General features: G+C 39.6%; 2 protein-coding genes across 2 annotated transcripts in view; both read left to right on the top strand.

The window, feature by feature from the left end:
- Adgb (androglobin) overlaps positions 1–27,155 on the top strand; it is a 138,992-nt gene that overhangs the window by 46,436 nt on the left and 65,401 nt on the right. Inside the window, exons 14-21 of the mRNA XM_008836708.2 lie at positions 12,999–13,128; positions 13,372–13,406; positions 14,374–14,559; positions 15,846–15,909; positions 18,864–18,966; positions 21,884–22,025; positions 23,340–23,454; positions 25,923–26,090. Coding sequence (XP_008834930.1) covers positions 12,999–13,128; positions 13,372–13,406; positions 14,374–14,559; positions 15,846–15,909; positions 18,864–18,966; positions 21,884–22,025; positions 23,340–23,454; positions 25,923–26,090 — 943 coding nt within the window. The remainder of the gene's footprint in view (positions 1–12,998; positions 13,129–13,371; positions 13,407–14,373; positions 14,560–15,845; positions 15,910–18,863; positions 18,967–21,883; positions 22,026–23,339; positions 23,455–25,922; positions 26,091–27,155) is intronic.
- Positions 4,290–4,928, top strand: LOC103737020 (probable ATP-dependent RNA helicase DDX5). The gene has a single exon (XM_008836700.3). The coding sequence runs from the start codon at positions 4,545–4,547 to the stop codon at positions 4,926–4,928; it is 384 nt and encodes a 127-aa protein (XP_008834922.1). The 5' UTR covers positions 4,290–4,544.

Genomic DNA, 27,155 nt, shown 5'->3' with positions numbered 1-27,155 from the left:
ATTTATATCTCTTAGGCCTACAGAAGAGCATTAACGCTGTATGACTAATGGTCCTGATAGTAGAGGCCTTATGGGGACTCTCTAACACTAGAGGGCACCACCTGCTGCTGCTTCATCTGCCCAGCACTGCTGCTAAGCTGCTACCAAAACCAGACGGGAAAAAAAGCTGCCAAAGCCCAGGCGAGCTTCTGTTTGCCTACCTACATTCACCACCTGAGTAGAGCAAAAGAATCTTAAACAGCTGATGGAAATGAGAATGCCTGCCCAATCCCTGTCCCAATATTGTATTTTTGAAGCACATGATGTGTAGTTTGAAAGATTCACAGCAAGAAAATTTTGCCTCAGCATCCTGAGGCAAGTCATACACAAAGAAGCTCATCCATATCTGATGTAGATGGTACTTTAGATGAAACTTTTCACTTTAGATTCTCTAGAGCTGTTGGCATGGGATGAATGTATTTTTGCATGTAAGAAAACACAAACTTGAGAAATCCAGGGTCGAAATATTGTGTACTGAAAGTTTGTGTCTTCATAAGTTGAAGCCTTGACCTCTAAGGAAGTACAATAGTTTGAATGTGTCCGCTAAACTTTCATGTGTTAGAAACTCGATTCCCAGTGTACCACTAGGCAGTAAGATCTGCAAAGAAAGATTAGTAGATGACAAGAACCCTTGCTTTCCAGGCTCTTGGACTCATTAATAAAAGGATATATAGACTGATCCAACAGGCCAGCAAACAAAAGTTTTATTTAGAAGAGGAAGCAAAAGTGTACATGGCTTTTAGTTACTTTTCTGTTGCTGTGATAGAAAGGCTGACCAAAGCAACCTATAGGAGGGAGAGTTTATTTGAGCTTACAGTTCCAAGGGGCAAGAATCCATTGTGGTGGGGAGGCATGGGGGCAGAGGTGGCTGGAGGAGGAGCTGACACTAAGCACTCACATTTTCAAGCAGGCATAGGAAACAAGAGAGTGACTGGAGATCTGGCAAGGCTTAAGAACTCTCTAAGCCTGCCCCCTGTGACCTGGGGGCATAGCCACACCTTCTAAGAGCTCCCAAAGCAGCACCACCAACTGGGAACAAAATGTCCAAATACTTGGAACCTATGGGGGACATTCTCATTCAAACCACCACATTCCACTCCCTGGCCCCCATAGGCTCATGACCTTATAAAATGCAAAATGCATTTAAATACCTTAAAAGTCCCCGTCGTCTTTACCAGTCTCAATACTACTCAAAAGCCCACAGTCCAAAATCTCTTCTGAGATGTAGAGAAATCGCTGTAAGCCCCTGTAAAATCAAAAGACAAATCACACACACCCAACATACAGTGGAACTGAATACACATTCCCATTCCAGCAGGGAGGAATAGAGGCACAGTGAGGAAATACTGGACCAAAACAAGACCAAAAACCAGCAGAGCAAACACCAAAGCCAGCAGCTCCATGTCAGACTTTTCAGACTTTACTTCCAAAGGGCTTGGATGGCTCAGCCTCTCCAGCTTTGCTGTATGCAACATACATCCCTCTCTCTTGGGCTAATACTATTCCCTGTACGCAGGTTTAGGGGTTCAACACAAGAACTTGAACTTGAAGTTATATGTATCTTCAGAAGACACTTCCCTACCCCTTTCTGAAGCCATGTGTTCAGTTCTTCTTCCAAAAGGAATAACCTGTGAAGCTATTAAAATATGTTTCTATGAGGCTGGAGAGATGGCTCAGTGGTTAAGAGCACTGGCTGCTCTTCCAGGCGACCTGAGTTCGAGTCCCACTATCTACATGGTGGCCAACCAATGTCTATAACTCCAGTTCCAGGGAATCCTACAACTTCTGACCTCTGTGGACATTGCATAACATGGGTACACTTACTACATGTAGGCAATACACTCATACACAAAAATAAAAGTAATAAATTATTAAAATGTTTCTATATTCCCTCTCTTCATGAAAATCTTCCAAATATGTGGCAACTAAGAAAAATGTCACCTAATACAATTAATGGTATAATGCCTTACACTAGTTTATAATTATTAGGCTTATAGATATGTAAAAGGATATTCTACGATTTGGTCTCCGTTCCTCCCTTTGCTTTTCAGTTAGAAAAGCCCATGAAATTCCCTTTCCTCTTAAATCTACTTTGAATCAAGGTTCTGTCACTTGGAGAACAATCGGCCCTAAGTGAGGCTGCAATGAAGAGAAATAAAAAGCAATCCTATCATTGTTGACATTTATTAGTAAAAACTGTGTTATGTGAACTTCTTATGCATAGTATGAATGTATTAAGCGACATTTTTCTTAGAGAATATTCAAAACCTTCTTTCTTTGATGAATCATACTTATTACTATAGTTGCTCTGTCAGAAGGACCCAAGGACTTGGGAAACCACAATTCTCATGACACTCTATGGCTCCACTCGTGGCCTCTCAAGGGTTTAGTTTCTTTGGTTAGTCTCATTGTAGTAAGAGTATTGCTTGCACACCACTACTGTTAATTTCATCGTGCTTAATATTGCTTACTTCTAATAGTTTTGTCTCTAATATTATGAATGCAAGTTAGTCAAAATTAGTTAACAAAGAACTTAAAAGAGTTAGAATGTGAACTTTGTGTCAATACTGTAACATTTTGATGCTTAATAAAATACCTAAGGAGATGACAGGTGCTTGAACTCAGTAAATATTGAGTAGAAAATATATTGAGGCATCTAAGTTATTTAGAAGATGTTATTGTGGTCTGTCTAATTTGGTAGCCAGTAACTGTTAAGTTTTACTTATTTGCCCATGTTTTAGAAATATATTTTAAATTCAAAACCATATTTTTTGTCTTTTTGAGACAGGGTCTCCCTGTAGCCCCAGCTGTCCTGGAACTCACTATGTAGACCAGGCTGGCCTCGAACTCACAAAGATCTGCCTGCCTCTACCTCCCGAGTGCTGGGATTAAAGGTGTGCACCACCAAAAAACATTTTATTAAAAGTATTAATTAAAAAATAATATGTACTGCTTACATTTCTCTTTGCTATGATAAAATGCCTGACAAAAGCAACTTAAGAAAGGTTTATTTTGGCTCACAGTTTGAGGGTACAATCCATTATGGCAGGGAAGGCCTGGGGACAAGAGTGTGAGACAGCTGGTCACATTGTGTCTGCAGTCAGGAGACAGACAAATGAAGGCCTGTGCCCAGCTCACTTTCTCCTTTGTATTGAGACAATGGATTGATGCTGCCTACAGTTAGGGTGGTCTTCCATGACCTATTCAATATAATTTAGAAGCTCCTTCACAGACATGCCCAGAGATGTTGCTCCTCAGTAATTCCAGATCCTGTCAAGTTGTGGGCAGTATTCATCATAGGACACAACGGATATATCATCTATTAAATATAGTTTAATCTTTCCTAGGGTATGCTATAATCCATGCAAAAAGTACTGACTGATAAGAAAAAAAGCAATTGCAATTTAGATAAATATTCCGTTCATTGTACTTTCTGTTAGGAGCACATTGCATGAAAGCCAGTTAATCAGTTAAATTATATTTTCCTACTCTGTTTAAGTTGAATATATTACACACATTCTTCCTATCTTTTACCTTTAAGTTTCTGTCTTGCTTGGGAGGAGTCACTTTTGTTTCTTTCATTTATTTATTTATTTTTGTTGTTATTGTGTGAATGTTTGATTTCTGAGACACAATCTCACCATGTAGCCTAAGGGCACGTTGAATTTGTTATCCTCAGCTCTTAGCCTTCTGAGTGCTGAGACTACAGGTGTGCACTCCTGGCCTAAGTTTCTATCAGTTTTATGCATCAACAAGTGAACACTGAAGGTGAGGCAATACCTCACACAATACTCCTGAGCAAATTATCAGCAGTGCCTAGCTGTGGACTACAGCTGAATAAATAGAAAAGATAATTTGTTCTACTTTGGCTTTAAAAGTTTGCTTTCATCACAAATTCATAAATCTTGTTTTAGTCATTTTTATTTCACATTAAATGTTCTTTTGTAATAAATATATTAAATTCTATAGACATTTATGATGAATTAAATACACTTATTTAAACTTTGTAAATGGCATTTACAAATTTAATATATCTTTATTTTCTCTTTAAATAAACACCTAATTTATTATGAATATTTATTCAAATGCTTAACTTATTGTAACAAGAAAATAGATGTATAGAAACTTAATTTTTCCTAGACACACCATTATTGTTGAAAAACTAAACTTCTCATGTGCCTTTAAATTAAACCTATAGCTGGTATTAAATATTAAATCATACTTTTATTGTTACTGATATTGCTTCCAGAGGGCTAGATGTGGAAGATGTGAAATTTGTCATCAATTATGACTACCCTGACTCCTCAGAGGATTATATTCATCAAATTGGAAGAACTGCTCACAGTACCAAAACAGGCACAGCATACACTTTCTTTACATCTAATAATATAAATCAAGTGAGCGACTTTATCTCTGTGCTTCGGGAAGCTAATCAAGCAATTAACCCCAAGTTGCTTCAGCTGGTTGAAGACAGAGGTTCAGGTTGTTCCAGGGGTAGAGGAGGCATGAAGGATGATCGTTGGGACAGATACTCTGTGGGCAAAAGGGGTGGATTTAATACCTTTAAAGACAGGGAAAATTATGACAGAGGTTATTCTAGTCTGCTTAAGAGAGATTTTGGGGCAAAAACTCAGAATGGTGTTTACAGTGCTGCAAATTACACCAATGGGAGCTTTGGAAGTAATTTTGTGTCTGCTGGTATACAAACCAGTTTTAGGACTGGTAATCCAACAGGGACTTACCGGAATGCTTATGATAGCACTCAGCAATATGGAAGTAATGTTGCAAATATGCACAATGGTATGAAACAACAGTCATATGCATATCCTGCTACTGCAGCTGCTGCGCCTATGATTGGCTATCCAATGCCAACAGGATATTCTCAGTAAGAAATAGAAGTATATGTAAATGCCTGTTTTTCATAATTGCTCTTTATATTGTGTGTTATCAGACAAGACAGTTATTTAAGAAACATGGGAAATGCAGAAATGACTGCAGTGCTGCAGTAATTATGCTGCACTTTTTCGCTATTTAAGTTGGATATTTCTCTACATTCCTGAAACAATTTTTAGGTTTTTTTTTTTTGTACTAGAAAATGCAGGCAGAGTTTTCACAAAAGTAACTGTACAGTGATTTTAAATACAATAAATGATGGCAATGCATGACCTTCCAATAAAAGATATTTCAAGACTGAAAAAAAAAAGTAATTTTTTAGATTACATGCCATACGAAATTCTTTAATGTCTTAACAAAATGCCACACACAGTGTTTTAGTCTGTTTCTGCTGCTATAAGAACACTGCCATAGACTGGGTTTCTTATAAATAACAGAAGCTTGTTTCTCACCATTCTGGAGACTGGGAAGTCCAAGATCAAAAGGCCAGTAGAGCTGGTGTCATGTTTAGGCCAGTTTCCTGTGCCACGAAGGGCCATATTTTTCCTCTGGAACCCCACCCAAAGAAGGGGTAATGTATATCTCTGGATTCATCCCATTTAGAAGGGCTCTACTTTCCTGACCTGAACATCTCCCAAAGGCTAGACCTCCAAATACCATCATGTAGAAGGTACGGCTTCAACCCAAGAGCTTTGGGGAGAGACATTCAATATGTTGTAGTATACACAGAGGTTTTTTCTTTTTAACTTAATGTAAAATTGTTAATGCTTTATGATTTTTCTAATTAAGTTTATGCTGAAAGATCCCCATGGTATTGGTCATGGATCTCCAGAGAACCAGAACAAGTATGATGTATGCATAGATACCAAGTGCTTAATAGAAGAGAGATACCTATATGGATGGGAGGGGACTTGCCAGAGGATCACTTATGGGATCATATGGAGTCTGTAATAATCTGTTAATAGAGATAAAAATGGATTGCTGTCACAGCCTGAGTTCCCTGACTTTCTCCCTTATCTGATTTTCTGTAACCTTTTTCAGCTTTACTATTTGATTAAGGTGAATAAAATTGTAATACCTAGAAGCATGTGACTTTGTCACTGGATTAGATTCAACTAATCTATTCCCCACTGGGATTGATTATGAATTTATTTACATATTCATGATATGTGGCAAAGACAAATGCAAAATTACATGACTGTTATGACCATGGAGGTTGAGAATCTTATGACAGGCCATTTGCAAGCTAGAGAGCAGAAAGGCATAGTTATCCAAGGCTGAAGTCTGAGAACTACAGAAATCAGGGGCTTAACTTCCCCTTGGCCGAAGGGCTGGGTGTGCTCCTATGCAAGTCCTGGAGTTCAAAGGCCAGAGTCCCTGGAGTTCTGCTGTTCTAGGGCAGGGGAAGAATGTTCCGGGACACAGAGAGTGAAGTCATCTTTCCTCAGTTCTTCTGCTTTATCCGCCCACTGCTGAGTGGAAAGCACAAAACTTTCCCACTCGATGCACCAATTTCCATGCTGATATTTGTCAGGCATACCTAGAAATGATGCTTTACCATTCAGCTAGGAACACCATAATCTGGTCAAGTTGACACCTGAAATTAACCATAACATCTACTAAGATTACAATATTGCCATTCAAGTATTTTTTAAAATAATTTATTGAGAATTTCATACATGCATATAAGGTGTTTTGATCAAATCCACGCCTACTGTCTCCCCTCCAACTCCTCCCATATCTCCCCATCACTTTTTTTCTGATAACTTCATCTACTCTTTCTTCTTCTTTTATCAATTGATTTTTTAGATGGGGCTTTTGACTACTCTAACACTCCCCCTTCTGAAGAGGTAACCCTAAAATCTTTTAAGGGTTAGATAAAAGCTCTCAAATATTTTTGAAATTTTTGGCTTTTGGAATGGAGTAAGTTGCTAAGAGGCCCAAGGACATTGTGATTTTTAGCCAAGAAACTGGCTACTTTTCTTTGGGATCTTTTTACCCTAACTGCCTAGCCAATTCCTACCTCCTATTCTTATCACACCATCCTCTGAAGAGGTTACCCAACTTGCGGATAGGGAATCTGGATGCAGACTGCTCCAGCTTCTTCCATGCTGAACAGGGACGCAGGGTGAGGCAATTGGTGTACCCTTTCAGTGGGTCTATCTAAGACTCCCAAATTGCATAACCCTTATCTGTAGGGGGGAAAGAAAGTCCTTGACTGATGAATAGGAGATGTGAAGGAGAAGTAAAGGCAAGAGTAGTTAACATTACATGTTCTAGACAGGGAACTAGAAAAATGTCAGAATGGGGTAATTTTCAAAAGTCCATTGGAATTTCTTGACAAAGGCTTCCAAAAGCATCCCTCTTTTGGGTTCCTCCTCATTTTTCTTTTGTCTTTCAAAGCTGGACACTAGAGTGATGAATTCAGGATTTGCTTTCAGGCATTTTGATAGCTGTTGGAATAGTTAGTGTCAGTTCCCTCTCAAAGGCTTCTAGAGAAAACAAATTTATCCATCATTTTAGAACAATAGCAGGTTGTCTCCCTTAGCTACAGGTGGGCACCACAGTATTGGAGACCAAGATTTGAAGTCTTACATCTGAGCAGCACTTTCTGATTAGGAACAAAATCATCAATGAGAAATAATTGCCTAAATAACTCTTTATATGGACTTAAGCATAATGTGTGGGAAATGTAATCCCTTGAACTCTAAAAGAAATACACTGATCATTTCACTCTTTGGTTATACTTTCCTTTGGGGCATTTAAAACCATACAGTTGGCCCAAATAAATAAATTTCATTTTACACTTAAGGTCATTTGAGGATGTGTTCCTCAGGAGTCTCATGGGGCTTGGGAGGAGCACCTGGCTCATTTCTTTTATAGTTCCATCTTTGTGAAGATAAATCAAAGGTCCTGCTTGATCATGGCTGGCTTCACTTGGAAGCATGGAAGAAATGTTTCTTATGAGGCGACCCTCCTCTTTGTAGGCTGCAGACCCCAGGAGATGGACTTGAATCAAGTATTACAGTTAAGTTTGCATACTAATCAGAGATTATTTAGGTTTTAAGAACTGCAACTGCTTACCACTAAGATAAAGTTTCTTATAATTTATATTCTCATACCCAGCCCTTAAGAATTCTTGTGTTAATAGGGACCAAAATAGATTGACGTCACAGCCTAAGTTCCCTGACTTTCTCCCCTTACCTGATTTTCTGTAACACTTTTCAGCTTTACAATTTGATTAAGATGAATAAAATTCTAATTCCCCAAAGCAGGTGGCTTTGTCACTTGACTGCATTTGGCTAATCTCCCTGCTGGAAGCAGTTATGAATTTGTTTACATATTCATGCTATGTGGCAGAGCCAAGTAGAGATATGTGACTGTCACTTCATCCTGTGTGAAGGACATGTCTCAGACTTGCTTTACTGTGCAGTCAGACTTCCTAGGTCACCATAAGAGCAATATTCGCTTGGAGAATAACTGCTACAATAATGCCTTTTCATTGGAATTCTGCCACTGCAGCAATATGACAGGCTTGATCATTCTTGAATCATGATTTAGAATTGGAGCCACATAAATATGTTTCTGCTACCCTCTGGTGGAAGTTGCCTGTAAGTCCAAAAATTAATTTTTTAAATATGCTTTTTAAAATTGAATTTTTATGATTTTTATACAATTATGTAATTTGATAATAGTTAGATCCCCTCCCCATCTGAACCTCCTCTTATTGCCCCATGCCCAATTTAATGTACTTTACTATTTTATATATAATATATGTAACATATATTATTTGTAATAGGGCCTATAGAGTCTAATTTGTGTCCCCAAATGTCCTTCAGTGTGGGTCCATCCACTAGAGCCTGGTTAACCTACCAAGACTCCTATGCTTGAAAGAAACTGTCTCTGCCCCACCCAGCAGCTTGGAGGAAATGTGGAATTGGAGCTTCTTACCCACTTCCTCACGTCTGTGCTGGAATTTTGTCTGGGTTGAACTTGGATGGGACTTGTGAGTTGATATATGTAACTGACCAACTGTCTGGAGAACTCTGTTTCCCTGTGGTCATCCACCACCTCTAGCTCTTGTGATCTTTCCAACCCCCTCTTCTACAATGATCCCTGAGCCTTGGGAGGCAGAAATTTGTCCTAGGTGTCCTATTCAGGGATAAGTGCTCTGCAGTGTCTTGTTCTCTGCATGTTGGCCAGTTGTGAGTTTCTGTGATAATCACCAACTGTTGCATAAAGAAACTTCTCTGGTGAGAGTTGAGAGATACATTAATCTTATGGGCATAAGAATAAGTCATTTGGAGTCAGTTTGATACAATAGCTATTTAGTAGAAAACTAGTATTAGGTTGCCCCCATGTTCTGTGAATCTGTCTAGCCTTAGGTTCCTAAGCCTGATATCAACATCTGGTATCCTTGTTTGTTTCTCCATCTTATGTATGTAGTTTCTTCAGCAATAGGGTCCAGTTCTGGTGGATAACCAAGAGCAAAGGCATTGATCAGTATTGTTTGAGGGTCTACAGGACGCCTGATCAGTAGCTTCTAGAGAGGGAGTCCACTCCTGCCATTGAGGTTTCTTTATTTTTTTCTCCTATGATATCTAGAAAGGGCAGTGTACCCTGCTTTTGGATAACTCCTTTTAATCTCTTTTAATAATGTATATGTTTCTACTTTAAGAAGCTTCTATAATGGTGGGTTTCCATGTGATTTTTCTAAAGGCCTTTGGTTTACTTATCCTTCCCCACATTCCCTCTTCTATCCCACCTCCCATTCCTCACCTGATTTAACCCTTTCTATTTTCAAACTGAAACATGCATATCTAAGATTTCAAAGCTAACATCCACCTATGAGAGAGAACACGTGATGCCTATCTTTCTGAGTCTGGGTTACCTCAAGATGATTGTTTCTAGTTCTATCCATTTACATGCAAATTTCATAATTTAATTTTCTATTGATTTTTTTTGTGTGTATCTCATAGGTCCCTAGGATAGTTGAGTATAGCCCAACACAAAATTGTAGACTGACTTAGCACATTGAGGTTTTCTTTTGTTTCTTGCTTTTTTGTAACTCCGTTGTACAGTACTCCAGCATGAACTTTGTGGATGAAAATGTTTTGGGTGTCATCTTTATACCTCATCCCCAGTGGCACCCTCCCATAGCCTCACCCCCTCCCCTTGGAGCCCATATACTCTGTCATCCCTGTTACTGCCCACTGTGTTGTCAGTGCCCCAGCTGTTCCCCAGCGCAAGTCCATCCACTGAGTCTAGTCACCCTAGAGTGCCTTGTCATAAGAAGATCAGCTTTTCTTCATCTAGCAGCAATCAGTTACCAACATTCCTTTAGATAAGATTGGGGTCTGCTGTCCCTTATCCCAGTTCTATGCTAGGTTACTGTTTGCCTCAGTTTGCATGGGACTTGTGTACACTGACACCTATGCCATAGAAACATATGAGCAGGTTTCCAGGAATTTGTAGGACTCTTGTTTCCATATGGTCATACACATCCTCCTTGGCTCTTACAATCTCTCTGTCCCCTCTTCCACGATGGTCCCTGAGCCTTGGGTGGATGAAGTTTAATAAAGGGGTCCTGTCCAAGGACGATTATTTAGCAGACGATCTCTACACTTTGGCCATTTGTGACCTTTTGTGTTCCTGGCCCTCCACTGCATGAGGAGCTTCATTATTGAGAACTGATTCCTTAGTGTCCTCTTCTTTATCCCTGTTCCATGTTCCATGAGCCTTAGGTGTAGAGGTTGCATTGCAGATGTGTCCCTTAGGCCTGGGAAATTCATAGACCTCCTAAGTGTCCCTCAACTTATGAGTGGATAATGAAAATGTGGTACATTTACTTAATGGGGTTCTACTCAGCAGTGAAGAAAGATTAAATCATAAAATGTGCAAGTAAATAGATGGAACTAGAAACTGTTGTACTAAGTGAATAACACAGTCTCAGAAAAACAAATGACGTATGTTCTCCCTCATATGTGGATCCTAGCACCAAATCCTTATAAACTAATATCCCAGTCACCACTCACTAAAGAAGCTCTTTTGCAGCAGAGACTAATACCAAGCACCACAACTGTTCATAATTTATTTTTTTAAAGAGATGAATAATGTCCCGTTGTATACTTGTACCACACCTTCATTATCCATTCATCAGTTGATAGACATCTAGCTTGTTTCTAATTTCTGGCCATTACATAAAGGGCAGCAATGGACGTGGATGAACAGGTGTTTCTGTAGTAGGGTATAGAGTCTTTCAGGTATACTCCCAAGAGTGGTATAGCTGAGTCATATGCAGATCAATTTTGAGCTTCTTGAGGAATCTCCACACTGATTTCCATAGTGGCTGCACCAGTTTGCACTGCCACTAACAGTGGATAAGTGTTCCCCCTTCTCTCCATCCTCACCAGCATTTGTCATTGCTCTGTTTTTGAAATTTGTCATTCTGGGAGAGGTGAAATGAAATCTCAAAGTGGTTTCAATCTGTATTTCCCTAATGACTATAGATGTTGAACATTTTTAAAGTATTTCTCAGCCATTTGTGTTTCATTTGTAGAGAACTCACTGTTTAGCTCCTTGCCCCACTTTTAACTGGGTTGTTTTTTTCAATGTTTAGGTTTTTTTTTTTTAAGTTCTTTATGTATTCTAGATATTAACCCTCTGTTGCAGGTAAAACTGGTAAAGATTTTCACCCATTCTGTAGGTTTAGTCTGCACTTGAATGATGGTGTCCTTTGATGTACAGAAGCTTATTAGTTTCATGTGTTTCCATTTGTCAATTGTTGGACCTGATGTTTGCACTATAGGAATCCTGTTCATAAAGTCCTTTCCTGTGCTATAAGTTCCAATATATTCCTGAATTTCTCCTCTATCTAATTCAGGATACGGGGTCTTATGTTGAAATCTTTGATCCATTCAGAGTTGAGTTTTTTGCATGGTGAGAGGTGGGGATCTAGTTTAATTCTTCTACATGTACTTGTCCAGTTTGATCAGTACCATTTGTGAACATGCTGTCTTTTCTCCAATGTGTATTTTTGGCTCCTTTGTCAAAAATCAGTTGGCTGTAAATGTGTGGATTTAAATCTCACTGAACAATAACTGGGGGAAAATATCCAAATTTATGAAGTCCACATGTATAGTTTTTTCCATTTTGTTTTGAGGGTTTTTTTTTTTTTTGAGACAGTATCTCAAGGTGTAGCCCTGGCTGACCTGGAAATCATTTTGTAGATGAGGCTGGACTTGAATTTGCAGGGATCTGCTTGCCTCTACCTCCCATGAGTGCTGGATTTAGTGTTTGCTACCAAACTTGCCAATATGCACAGAATTTGATTTTATTTTTGAAAGATACTTATGCAGAATTAGACATGATGACAAGTGTTTCATGATGCCACTGAAATTCTTGCCATGACAGTGCTGATTTGGACCATGTCAACAATTACTTGAAGAACTAACCTCTGGGGTAGACTGTCTCACTTGCTTGAGTGCTCAATTCATGACTAAATTTCCCAAACTGAGCCATTTCACTCATACATAACTATGATAATTAATTGAACTGAATTCCTGTTTTTCCATCATCAACATCCAAATGACTACCATTGCTTTAAGATGAATAGTGTCCCAAAGAACTTTTTGCACCAACACATTGACTAACACAGACTAGTTGGATGGAAAGTAGTATAAAAAATGATTTGGAATTTTGTATCAATCTTTAAAATGAAAGATTTATTTATACTTGATGTATATAAACATTTGTCTGCATACACATCTGTGCACATACGTATACAGTATCCACAAAGGCCAGAAGAGGTCATCAGACTCCTGGCAACTGGAGTTACAGACAGTTGTGAGCCACCATGTGGGTGTTAAAAATCAAACCCAGGTTCTCTGCAAGAGCAGCCATGCTCTTAACCTCTGAGTCATTGCTCCAGCCCCTGCATGAAATTTTTTTTAAAACTATGAACACAATTGGAACTTTCTTTTGTTGATAAAGCTGCAGATCTTTATTAGTCACTATAAGCAAGAGGTTATAATGACAGAGGTTTCTGCACTTTTATTTTCCATTAGGCACTTTGTGCAATCTGTCGTTAAGAAAGGAACACCTCTGCGATCCGGTCTTCTTCCCCTCATGGAAAGTGAGGTAACTGCAAGTCTCAGCCAGCTGGAAGTAAATACAGTAACAGCTACCCAGTCTTGGGTATTGGCCCAACTCCGAATCATAAGAGATTCTGAGTTTCTTCTATTGTAAAACGTCTTTTATTTACAAAAGAATGTGTACTCCACTTCTCAGCAATATAAAGAATATCATTAAAGTTAATAGTTCATGAATCTGCTGTAAAAGTTACCTGTGTATCTCTTTTGGGTCACATTTCCTATTTACAAACTGTCCTACTTTGGGTGATTATGCATAGACTGATGATTGTTCTTTTTCACTTCACAGGGTAATAGTGTATCACAAACCATACTTGGAAAAGGTAAAGCAGTAATTCCCTCTTGTCTTTTCTCTCCAGTGTGTATCAAAGCACACAAAGTTCTTGCTTCTGGGCAGACTCAGCTTTCCCTTCTCCCACCTCTAGCCTCTCCTTAGCCTCTCCTCTGATATGATAATTCTGATCTACCCTAGCCTAGAAAATTGTGATAATTTCACAGGTTAAATTCAAAGTAAAATGAAAAGTAGAAGAGGCTCCTGGAGCAAAGTTTATACGATTGTTTTACTTTGTTGTTTTGCTTTGTGTGAGATAGTGTTCTATTAAATTGCCAAGACTGGCGTACTACTCATTTGAGGTCCAGGTTGGCCTCAAGTTCTTAAGCCTCCTGATTGCTGGGTTTACAAAAGTGTGTGCCCACAAGTTCATGCATTCTCATGTATGTCTGTTGTTATGAAAATACTGAAATAATTGCAAATTCCTGCTGCTAACAAAAGACTTGGCCAAGACACAAATGCAAAAAGTAGTGTTATATGTGTGTGTATAAAATTAAAATGTTGGTTCAAGAAGTCTGGAAGAGTTTTATGATAGTACTTGATAAATAAAAAACAAGGTTACAGAATCACTGACTGAGTAGAATGATAAAACACATGTGTGACAATTGATCTATTAAGTTTTGACTTTGCTCTCTGCTCTCTTGGATGCCCCTTCTTATATGATGATGTTTGTAGCAGTTTTAAGTACATAAGCTAATTCATCTGTATTGTAACTTCTCAGAGTCTGAAGAATGTGTTCACAAATCTATTAGTAATTTCAAATTTTCTAAATTGTCATGAAATTCTAAGTGTATTGAACTGTGTCTTCATACACTTGAAGCCTGCATATAAGTGATTATCTTAGTAAATGTTTTCCCATAAATAGAACTTGACATTTGAATTCCCCTATATTATTTTTCATATCTTAAAAGCATGTTATGCAACAATGTAAGATATGTTTGACATATTTCTTCTACCATTTACAGATGAACCAGCAGAGTCTGTAACGGGTGACAGCCATCCAACTGAGGGATTTAGTTTAGAAAGAGATTTGGTCAGCCAGACAACAGCAACACAGGACAAACCACAGGAAGAACTTGTAACAATAAATGAAAGTGCTTCCAAAGAAATATGGTTAGATTTTGAAGACTTCTGTGTATGCTTTCAGTAAGTATTTGACTGTTCTCATGGATTAATCATGAGATGTATCAGTACAAAAACTCACATCAGTGTTTATTTTTGTATATCCATATATTGGTCATATATGTTCTTTTTTAATTTTAAAATGTATGTATGTATGTATGCATTTATTTATTTATTTATTTATTTATTTATTTATTTATTTATGTTTATGTGTGGGTATGCAGGCACCCAAAGAGGCCAAAAGAGATGGCATTAGATCCCCTGAAGCTGGAATCACATGCAGTTGTGAGCTACCCCACATGGATGCTGGGAATGAACTTGGGTCCTGTGGAAGAGCAGTGCATACTCTTAACCACCGAGCCACCTCTCCAGCCCCAATCTGCTAATTCCGAACTGTTAGCTAGGTGTTAGTGTAATATCAAATAGAAGGTTTTTGTTTTGTTTGTTGATTGTTATTTTTGAGGCAGGGTTTCCCTGTTGTCTCAGCTGTCCCAGAACTCACTTTGGAGACCAGGCTAGCCTCAATCTCACAGAGATCCGCCTGCCTCTGCTTCTCAAATGATGGCATTGAAGGTGTGTGATACCATGCCCAGCTTCAAATAGTTTTTGAAGGGAATAATGAATGCATTGATTGTCTACACAACACTTGATCAGCCCTATCCATTGTAATCATTCTAGGTTTCTCTTTAGACTTGTTAATTAAGATGTTTTTTTTTTTTTTCTGGACCCCAGGTTTTTTTTTTTTTAACTTTTACAAAAACTTAATTGAGAATTTCATACATGCATATAGGATGTTTTAATCAAACCTATGCCCACTCCCTCCCCTCCAACATTCCCCCCTCTGAATAGGTAACCCTAAAATATTTTAAGGATTAGATACAAGCTCCGGTGTTGGTGGTATAGTGGTGAGCATAGCTGCCTTCCAAGATGTAATTTTTTTCCCATTGAGACAATTTTTGTCTCAGATGGCTCAGTAGTTAAGAACATTGGTTTTTCTTGCAGAAGACCTGGTTTCAAATCCCAGCACCCACAGGGCAGCTAACAACTGTCCGTAACTCCAGTTCCAGGGGATCCAATGGCCTCTTCTGTCCTCTGAGGGCATTGCCGAGGTGGTTGCACTTACCTACATGCAGGCAACACACTCATACACATAAAAAAAAATAATAAAATATAGAACAAGTAGTGCAGCACAGGTTGGTTTCTTTTAAAGTTTTTCCGCCTATAATTACTTGAGTCTAAGAGAGAGACTAAAGCCGTGGTACTAGATTTTTACACATAACGGCAACCTGCTTTATATTCTTTCTTTTCAGCAATATCTATATCTTCCACAAGCCAAGTTCTTATCGCCTTAATTTTCAAAAATCAGAATTTAAGGTAAGTGTATTAAGCTTTCTCTTTTTATGGGTAAGCTTTATATAGAATCACATTACCAAAAGATACCTTTAAAGATTTACTTCATCTTAAACTTCCAAAGCACAGTCCATCTTTGAGGGAAGTAAGGTAAAAACTCAGAACAGGAACCTGGAGGCAGAAGTTGAAGCAGAGATCATGGAGAAACACTGCTTACTGGCTTGCTCCCCCTGACTTGCTCAGCGACTTTATATATATATGAGTTTTTGTAATTTCATACAACAGTTTTTAATCAAATTTAGACCTTTTCCCCCATCCATGCCTCTCCCAATCCCCCATCGAACCTCATGTATTCCATCATACATGTTACGTACTAGTCATTCAAGCACTTGTACCCAAATGTCCTTCAGTGTAAATGTATCCACTGGCAGCTGGCCAGCCCGTCTAGTGATCATATGTAAATCATATTCTCCCTCACCTAGCAGCAATCAGTCTCCAATAGTTCTCAGTCTAAGGCCAGCCTACCACCTATTTCTCTCCCTCCCTTTTGGGCCCTTGTTTAATTGAGTTGACCCGGATCCTGTATTTAATGCCACCATTGCCACAAGTTCACATGTGCAAATTTCCAGTAGCCTGGAAACCTCTGCTTCCCTGTGTTCATCAACAAGCCCTGTCTCTTACACTCTTTCCACCCCCTCTTCTGCTATGTTCCCTGAGCCATGGGTGGATGAGGATCCATTTAGGAGTCCTGTCCTGCACTCTACAGTCTCTTATTCTTTAAAATTTGGTCAGTTGTACTCTATTGTGTAAGGGAGTTTTACTGGTGAAAGTTAAGTGATACATTAGTTTTCTCTCTATCCCTTGTTCCACTATGTTCCATGAGCCTTAGCTGTAGAGGTTCAACTATAGATGTGTCACCTAGTACTGGGCATCTCTCAGATGTATGTTCTCTGTGTCTGACCAGATGTGCCATCCTTTAATAGCTTCCATCTGTTGCAAAAAGAAGCTTCTTTGATGAGTGATTCTTTGATGAAGTCCTTCTTTGATGAAGTATGGCATGTGTGTCTGTGAATATAAGGATTGATATTTATCATATGATAAGATTTCATTTGTCTAGAGATATGAAAGATATAGGGTTTTCTCTAGGATCTAGGTCCTCTCAGGCCATGTGTATTTGGCTGAGTTAACAGTGCTACCCATGAGTTCTGTCCAATTGAGAAGGCTTTGAATCCAATTAGATAGCTGTTGATTACCCCCACATAACAGTGACTATTGGTAAATAAAAATACACGTTGGCTGTCATTTACTAAATAAAGCCTACCAGATGTTTTTTAATCCATCACCATTTTAATATTTGTATATGTATGGTAAAGTGGTCAACTGTTCACTGTTCCTATCTTACTTTTAAAAGGTGATGATAAATATTAAAACGTCTTCCTTTGAAAATTTCAGTTTGGCAAAATAAGAAAATGATGTGTCTATGTGAGTCCTTCATATCTCTGCATGACTACAACACAAATGGTTGAGGGGAAATGGTAGCCATCAGAGCTCAGAGCTTCTCTTACAGCCTGAAAGGAAGGGCCGGCTGTGGTCTAAGGCCAGGCGTTCATACTTTAGTCACTGCTGAGCACAGAGTCCTACTGCTGAGCACAGAGTCAAGGGTCTGATCCCAGCACATTCCACAGCTGTTATGTCGATTCTCAGTGTGAAGGTGGGGTAGAGACTTGAAAGCCCCTCTTGAACAGCCTCGGGACCACTGATTCCTCAGTTGCCAATCCTTTAAAAATGACTGAAAATTATCCTCATGCAGAAAGTCCTCCTCACATACACACACTGGGCTGGCAGAGCCAAATTCATATTTTCAAATAGTGAGTATTTGAAACTGTTGTCAATAACACTAGTATATTGTAGTTTAAAGGGAACCTTTGAAACAAAGTGTCAGACAATCATTAACGGGAAACTTTGGAGGAGACAATGATTCAAACCATCTTCCATCATATCAATCCTATCTAGCAATCTTTTTATAGTTCATTGAATAGCAAGGTTTCCCTTTTCACAGCATTACTAGCAATTTATCATTCCTATATTAAGTGAATATTTAAATATTATGGTAAAGCAGTAATTCAACTGCATGCTTTTATACTATAGTGACAGATTTGTTGAATATATTTACCATGCACCATCATTCAAAATTGCATTGACGTACTATGACTCTGAGAAGCAATAATGAGGCACCAGTCAAGAGCACAACCTCAGAGTCTGGCAGATAGATTCACCTGCCTTTCAATTTCAGCTTTGCTACTTACAAACAGGGTGCATTTGGTAAGCCCCTCATCCTACCTTTTCTTTTCTCAGGAATTAGGAATACTAATAGTGCCCAATAGGATGCACTGAAATCCTAAGTGTGTAACCCTTGTGTGACTTTCTTTCAAAGATGTCTGGTCTTACCCATCACTGTATTGCATATCCAAAACAAAAACAAACAGAAAACACAAAAAAACACCCTGGACACAATAGGCATATTTCTGAAGATCTTGTGAAAAGAAGGAACAGTTTTTGTTTTTGTTTTTTTAAATCACATACCACCCTGCAGAATGCCTAAATGCATTCCCATTAGATTATTTTCCTTTGCTGCCATTGCCACTCTGTGGTCTCCTTGCCAATCTGTGGCTGACTCTTTGAGCACGGCTCAGCCTTCAGCCTGGTCTCTTCCTCACTGCTTCATTTCTGGGACTGGCAGCTCCTGTTTCTTTGTTCATGGAGAAGAGATTTGCCAGTCTCTCAGCGGCTCTAGACCCAGCTGCCCCAGATTAGTGCTGACATTTACCCACTTCATATTATTAAACCCACAATGTACTTACTATGATCTTCAAAATGTAGTAAGTTTCTTAATAGATTGACCTATACTATAACAGAAAGCAGAAAAATAACAGCGCACCTGGACTGGTACGCTTGATGACTGGTCTGATTTCTTGCAGTTCTCAGAAGAACGGGTATGCTACTACCTTTTTGTGGACAGTCTGAAACCTGTTGAGCTACTGATTTGCTTCTCTGCATTGGTGCGCTGGGGGGAATCTGGAGGTAAGAAGGTTCTAAGAATGACTGGACGCTCACATCACAGGTGGGCTGGGGAACATATGATAAGACTTTCAGACCATAAGTGATAATGCTTTGTCCCTTTGCAGAGTTTGTCAAGAGTCATACAGGACTGCCCTGCCACCTGCTCTGTTGTCCTCACTCTCCTGGCATTGAACACTGTGCTGACTGTTGCCATCTAAGCTCTCCTGGTCTCTGTCCTCTGTTCACCTCTTTGACATACTCAGTCCTATTTTTCTTCTGACCTTTATTCATCATTCTTTATTTTGATTTCAAATCTGCTGAAAGACACAAAATCTTTGTTATCTGACCTAACAGTGATCAATGATGCTCTTTTCATGTATCCCATTTCGGCTTCTGCTGTGACTGTGGTCCCCTTTCCCTCAAAGATCATGTGCTGGAGGCTTGTCCTCCAATGTAGAGGGAGCTTTAAGAGTTGGAGCCTTCTAGAAGTGTCCTTGGGGGTGTTGAGCTCAGAAGTGTTAATGTCTGTCTCAGAGTGATTCTTTGTTTGAGAGTGGGTCACTACAGCAGGAAGCCATCACACATCCCTGGCCCCTTCTTCACCATCTCCAGTCCACTTCTCCAACATGGCATCACATGGCACAGAGGAAGCTAACCAGGGATCCAGTGCTGCCCTCGGATCTCGAGACTCTGAACTAAATTAAAAAAAAAAAAACTTAAAAAAAATTAAATACTCAGGTTGGGTGCTTTGTTGTAGCAGCAGAAAATAGACTAATACCCCACACCCATCCATGATTACACTGTGAACTTTATCTTTGCCATTTACATCATCTCCATCATCTCCATTTGAACCACTCCATCCCTTGACTTTCTAGTTCACTCTTTCTAGAACTCCCCAACATGTTATACGTGTCTCTGCCAGGCACTCCCACCCATCTACTACTCTTCACCTGTCCACTAGTCTTCTCATGATCTCTTTCTTCCCACCCCCCAATGTAAGTTCTATGGCCAGTCACTGCAGTGATATCCTATTGCATACCCTACCATGTATGCCAAAACTTTTGACATTATTATGACATGACATATATGCTGGATAGCTTCAGTGTCAACTTGACACACGTGGGTTGAGGGAGCCTCAACTGGGGAATTTCCTCTATTGGACTGGCCTGTGGCCAAGTCTGAGGGGCATCTTCTTGATGAATGATGTGGGAGGGCCCAGCCCACTGTGGGTGGTGCCACTCCTGGGCAGGTGGACCTGTGTTGCATAAGAAAGCAGGCTGAGCAGGGGGCAGGGGAGCAAGCCAGAAAGCAGAGTTCCTCCATGGCCTGTGCTCCAGCTCCTGCCTCCAGGTTCCTGCCCTGGATTCCTACCTTGGGCTCCCTGATGAACTGTGACCCAGGAGATGTAAGATAAAATAAACCCTTTCCTCCACCAAGTTGGTATTGGTCAGAATATTTTGTCACAGCAATGGAGAAACAAACTAAGACAACGTATCATCACAAAGTCTACACTTCAGATCTGTGGAAAAAAATAGCTCATAATGCTTCAAGTAACTTTTGGATTTTGTATTGAGCCACACTCATAACTATCCTCAGCTACACGCAGCTACATGCAACCCAGGGCGGGGGTGGGGGGGTTGTCACAGGTTGGACACATCTGCTGGTAAACACATTTCTTATTCCTTTCATCTCCCTTTCCTGATAAGTATCCCAAGCTATTAGACTCAACTTTGCCTTCGGTTGCAAAAAAGCCGCTGAATATGATTGGAAAGGGAGTCCCTTCTGGCCTGTCCACTGAACACAGAGGAGCACAAATGCCTGGCAGGCGTTTCCCAAGTGCATGCCTCCCACTGGAGTTCTCCTGGACCACTACTTCAAGCTTTTGTCTTTCCTGTCTTCAGGGTTCTAACCTCTGCTCTTATTCTTAGTCATTTTCAGTTGCAACCCATGCTGCTGAGTTCCCACAGGAACTCCCTAAAATTCTAAACTGCCTTCCCTGCTAATGAATGGACTGGCCCTGCTCCTGTAGGAGGCTGATCTCTGACACACATACTATTATTCTCTGATTTTCTGGCCCGTTAATTAGAGTTAACAATACCTGTGCTGTAGGTGTTCATTAGATAAGTCCTGAATACTTAATACTGAGTGTTCTGGATGAGGATTTTTATGTTTCGGCAAGGACCGCCCATGCCTGCAACAGTATACAATGCACAAGAGGTGACCAAAATTTATCTGTGTAGTAAATTTTCTGAAATATAGTGACCTTAGTTTCATATATCCACTTAACCCATAGGTCTCAAGCCATCACACTGTAGAAGAGTTAAATTCTGCCTGCATCAATACACTGTAACCTTGTATTTTCAGCTTGAGTGTATTTTTGAAATAGGGTGAAAGTATTCTGCCCTCAATCTTTGATGAAAAATAAGCCATACTATTTATGTATGTTAAAAAACTTGATATCAAAATTAAATGTTTATTTCTTACAACTTCTGTGTAAGTTCAAAGACTCTGGGTATCAAAGGCAAACATTTAGCTAATCAACAGGATATTTTCATTTTCTTTGATATCATCTTAGAAAAATCTCTTACTGTTCTAGATGTTATATATTATCTTCCCTTAAAACTGCATCTGGTAAGATGCTATAATTGTGTCCATAGACACAATAAAAATGACAGCAAACACTGAAATATATACGCTTGCCCAGTTTTATGAGGAGGACGTGAACAAGAAGGCAAACCAGTATTCCCAGCTGGGCACTGTTTTCAATAACTACTTACTTGAAGTAACTTTCAACATTTCATGGGACATTTTTAGAATATCTTCAATATCTGGTTGACTTTTACAATCATGATTGTTGTTACCAGATAGAAAATAATGCAAGTGAAGGCCAGCTCTCCTTGCCCAGTCACATTTCAACACCTCTTCCCTTCTTCTAAAGCCTTAACAAAGGATGGCCCTCAGGTGGAGCCTGGACTCCTGAGAGTGGAAGAAATCACCTGGAAGTCACTGAAGCCTCTCAGCCTGGTTCTGAGGCTCCACACCTATTCCACCAAGGCCGCCATGGTGTGCCTGCCTGTCGGGTAAGGTTTGAATTCACTTTCCCATGCTCCAATCTTTTAGACTGTTGACTAATGATGAAGTAAAAAGTATCGGCTCTTTGTATGTCTCTCTTCTTGAGAGAGATAATCCCATCGATGAGTGACATTCTCAGTTCCACACTGGATGCCCCTTTGGGAGAGACATCATTGTTGGTGATTCAGGTATGTATTTAGTAAATATTACTTAAGCATGCTCAGCCATGAGGTTTATAAATTGATTTAATCAAGAATCTCCTGTTTTCTCAAAAAGTTAACTGTATTCCTTAGCAAGAATTTTGCTTGATTCCATTCAAATTTTGGGTTCTGTCTAGATGATGAAACGTAAAGTTTCTGCCCATCAACCTAGAATTCTACCTGTGGTATGTATTTATTAGACATTATTTTTTAAATTATGATAAAACCGAATAAATATATACTTTCCATTTCAAGGAAATTACAAACAATGGAAAAATTCTCTTGCATTTAGCATATAAAATTCAGACTATTACTTCATATCACAGCTGAAAAAATTTTTCATTGGCTTCTCCCCCTCAAAATCGATCATTCTAATTCCATGTGACTGGTAAAAAGTTACAGATCGTGTGCAAAATGAATCCCAAGCAATGAAATTAAATGCTGAAATAATATGTTAAGCATCTAGCATGTCTAGAAAATAATAAAATTTAAAACTTGACCATTTCTCATATATACACTCTAGTTTGAAGTCTCCAGAAGTCAAGTTATTCTGTGTGACTGTCTTACTGTTGACACACCAAACACAGGGAATTAGTAAAAGAGCGTTTTAGAATCTTAGTTCCACACAGAGGTCCTAAGCTATCAGTGTGTTTGTTTTGAGAATGTCCTGAGAGTCTAAATGCCCAGTAACTGAAGAAAGTGACTCTCCTTGTTCTCTGTGATAACGTCATCTGATAGGAGAGATGGAATTCACATATATACATGATGTATTTGTTAGAAAAAGATTGTGAAACCTGCAAAGCCTGTAGCATGATTTGTTGTGGGGGGGAATCTAGAATCCTCCTTTGCAGAGCAGTATGTGGAAGGTACATCCAACATGTGCAAGTTTGTCATTTAGTTTAATTATTTCTGTCTTATGCATTCAATAGAATACAGATTTCATGATTTCTGAGGGTTATTCTAGAGTGAAAATCTAAAGGTCCTTATGCGTCTGTGTAAAAAAATTCAATTCATTATTAAGTTTTGACTAAAAGTTCCAGACTCTAATCAAGCACGTAGCAAAGGTAAATACTTAACAATACAGGACCCATGCAGTCTCTACGTAGTGTCTCTTCTCTTTAGGAGACACATGCTGCTCTTCAGTGCATATTCCCCCGTGGGACATGCTGTACATGTCTGCAGTATGGTGACTTTTGTCATTGGAGATGAAGATGTTGTACTGCCCAATTTTGAGCTGGTAAATATCTTAGCAACTGCTCTGTCTTTCTGTCTTTCAGTCTCTCTCACTTTCTTTTTGTCTCTGTATGTTTCTGCTTTCAAAGGTTATCAACTAAATCCTATTTGTAATTTTTCATTTAGTTTTTTTTAACCTTTTAAACATTTAGTATATTCTTCAAGAAATGCCCAATTGTAATCTGTGTAATTAAGAGTATAAAGTTCGTAGGAATACAAACAAAATTAATTCTCCTTCCAAACTGCACCCAGCTCTACTCTGCTGCTGGGTTTCTTCATTTCTGTACCTAACTCAGGTAGATACATAAGGCTCAGGGTTGTATCACTCTCTCTCTCTCTCTCTCTCTCTCTCTCTCTCTCTCTCTTTCTCTCTCCTTGGTCCCTTCTCAGTGTCTCTTGCCCCTTCCTTAGCTCTTATAGAGACAATGGATGCAGCATCTCCTCTGAATCCTCTCTTTGTTTATGATGGCCTCTGTCTACCCATGTGCATTGTGGGGGACTAGAATTTCTGTGGTATGGCTTCTGGTACTACCTCATCTCTTACAATTGTCACTAAAATGTCAAGATGAAACAAAGTATTTCATGGGACTCTCTGCCAGTCAGCAAATCTTGTAGAAACAAAAGGATTTAAGATCAGCCTCTTCCCACCCAGATGGCCTAGACATTCCTCAGGCATGCCATCTGGCCTATCTACATAGGGCTGTGCAAGATTCCCTAAGACTGTTCTCTTTGCTATGCTCTCTCTCTTTCTATGCTTTTCATTCTGCACAGTAAGCACTAAAAGAACATCAGTAATTCCATCTCAAAAGAAGGTGTCCTTTGTTTCATTGACTATTATTATCCTGTATTTTTTTTAAATTTTATTTATTTTATGTGTATGCGTGTATTGCCTGCATGTAGGTAAGTGCACCCTTGTCATGCAATGCCCGCGGAGGTCAGAAGATGCTGTCGGATCCCCTGGGACTGGAGTTATGGAGAGTTGTTAGCTGCCATGTGGGTGTTGGGATTCGAACCTGGGTCTTCTGCAAGAACAACCAGTGTTCTTAACCTCTGAGCCATCTCTCCAGCTCCTATCCTGCATTTTTTAAAGACAAAAATCTCACAGTGTAGCCCTGGCTAAGCCAGGAACTAAGCCAGGATCCTCCTACCCCTGCTTCCTGAGTAGCTAGGATTACAAGAAAGCACTGCCATGCCCAGCTTTATCCTGCTTATTTTAATTTTTTCTTGAAAAAAAAAAAAAATTCTGCCGGGCATGGTGGCACACGCCTTTAATCCCAGCATTCAGGAGGCGGAGGCAGGAGGCTCTCCAGGACAGCTGGGGCTACTGGGAGACCCTGTCTCAAAAAGACCAAAAAATAATAATAATCCCCCCAAACAAAAACAAAACAATTCTGCTTATGTGCTGTGCATTACCCAGCTTCTTGTCTTCTTGCAGGGGAATTAACTCCCAGGTGATCATTTATTTTGGAGAGTGACTTCATATTTCCCTGGAGATAGTATGCCTCTATCCTATAAGGGTCATTGGGAACCAAATTTAATCTCCACTTTTCTTTGATTCTAATGAAGATGTAGAAGGAGATAGGCTAACCCATAAGCAGAGGTTCGCAGTGCTGCCGTATAATAAGGCAACTTCTCTTGGCAGAGTTTTCCTCAAATAACACCTCTGAGATGAAGCTCTCCTTGGATGCTGGGGTTTGGAGAGGTACTGGAGATGTTCAAGCATTAGAGTAGCAATGCATCTGGATATTTTCCATCAGTTTACCAATCCAGAAGGGCATCTGTGCTATCTAGGTACACTTGCTGGACCAACTCTCAGCTCTTCTGTGGGTATCTAAAGAACAATTGTACTATGGCATCCCCTGGGAAATAGTAAAGACAGCTTGATTTTCCTCCAAGCAAGCACCTGGTGCTCCAGTCAACACTACTACTCCCTAACACACACCAACCAAGACAGCCATCAAATATCTCAGACTTTTCTCAGATTTCTCAAAATTGAGTTGCTTCTTCAAATCTCTGTCTGCCTTACCCTCTTAGTGTTTATCAGAATGGATAGCAGGAAGGAGCCAGCAACCCAGGCTAGCCTACTCGCTGGTCTTTTTGATCTTGCATGGCCCTCTCCTGCAAATTTCTCTGCCCCCGTCCTCAAAATCTCAACCTTTGTCAGACTATTTCCTAGACATCTTTCAGAACTAAGTTTGGACGTTAACACTGTGGGGGAATTTTCCCTGACCTCCAGGAGCTCCTTGGATGCATTTCCTCTTAAAGGACTTCCAGCCCTTGTACCATGTCTCAGAACAGAGCATCCAATAAAATGCCTTGATCTTGTCAGTTCTTTACAAACAGCCATTTAATCAATCATACAGCAGAGGTTTTACTTCCCTAAATGTTGGACTCTTGTTAACTTAATCACCCTTAAAACACATGAGGTTCATTGCTATATGTATGCTATATATGTATGCTCTGTCTTCACAGGAGAGTTACCGATTTACAGAGCAGGCTCTAATAATTCTGAAAGCTGTTGGAAATGTGATTGCTAGTTTCAAAGACAAAGCTAAATTGTCTGCAGCTATGAGGGATCTACAAGCAGCTCACTATCCTATCCCCCTCCACAACAAGGAACTCACTCTTCAGCACTTCAGAGTAAGTACATTCTGGTTATAATGTTCACAACAGGAAAACTCCTATCTAATTGTGTCTTATGTTAGGTGACCTCCAAATGTTGAGCCTGGAAAATTGTTTTGAATGGAGACTATTTATTTGGGAAGTGATTTCAGAAGGAAGGGAGAAGAATGGAATGAGAAGGAGGAAGAAATTAAAGTATGTGAGAATTGTTGCCATGAGTTACTGGGCCCAGTCTTCCAGAGGCTCCTGATGAATTGGGAAGGATGACTCACTGAAGGATGGGAAGACTGTGGCACTCATCCACTAGCAAGTATTCCATTGGTTGAAGTTGCCTTCAGAAGCCTTAAAGCTCTCTTACAACATAAGCCTCTGCCAGGGCTGAGTAGCATTCTGGCTTTCTAGACAGATTGAGGAAGAGAGGTCAAGGGACTTACTGGCTGGCTCTCCTTGAGGAAGGAGGCAGTCTGTATACACCTGTCCACCCTAGATGTATTATGGCAATTAGGTGACATATGACATCTGTTTTTTTTTTTAATCTTTATGCTATTGACATTTGAACCAGATTATTTGTGTAATAGAGTTTTCTTGTCCACTGTGGGATGTCACATTCTCCAATCTAGATGGAGATGTGACAACAGAAAATGATTTCAGAACATAGTACATGCCCCTTCAGGAAAGAAACCTATAGTCAGGATTAGCAAATAAAAATACAGGACACCCAATTAAATTATAATGTCATGTAAATTAAGAGTCTACGATGTTTAATATGAACACTGAGTAAAAGTTTCTTTGAACTAAATCGTCATTTTATTTCTTATTCAAATTTAAGTTGATGCTGGATGTTTTGGGGGAAGTATTTTGAACTGGAACTCCTCCAACCTAGAAGAGTACTTTGCAAAGAGAGAAGAAAGGAAGCAGCTTTATTACTGAACAAGCATTGAAGCAGAATGCCGTGCCTATCACAGGGAGTCAGCTGAAACTGCTGTAATCAAAAGTCCACCTTTTCATACATTCAAGCGGATTCAACCCATAACACACTCAATAGAAAAGACTAGCCCTCAAGAAAGAGAACACCGCAGCGTC

Source organism: Nannospalax galili, unplaced genomic scaffold, assembly GCF_000622305.1.
Source record: "Nannospalax galili isolate Female #2095 unplaced genomic scaffold, S.galili_v1.0 scaffold377, whole genome shotgun sequence".
Lineage (NCBI taxonomy): Eukaryota > Metazoa > Chordata > Mammalia > Rodentia > Spalacidae > Nannospalax > Nannospalax galili.
Note: the sequence above shows the minus strand (reverse complement) of the source record. Positions and strands in the feature narration are given on the sequence as shown.

Coding starts and splice junctions, on each gene's coding strand:
- LOC103737020 (XM_008836700.3), top strand. CDS start 4,545: ATGAAGGATGATCGTTGGGACAGATACTCTGTGGGCAAAAGGGGTGGA.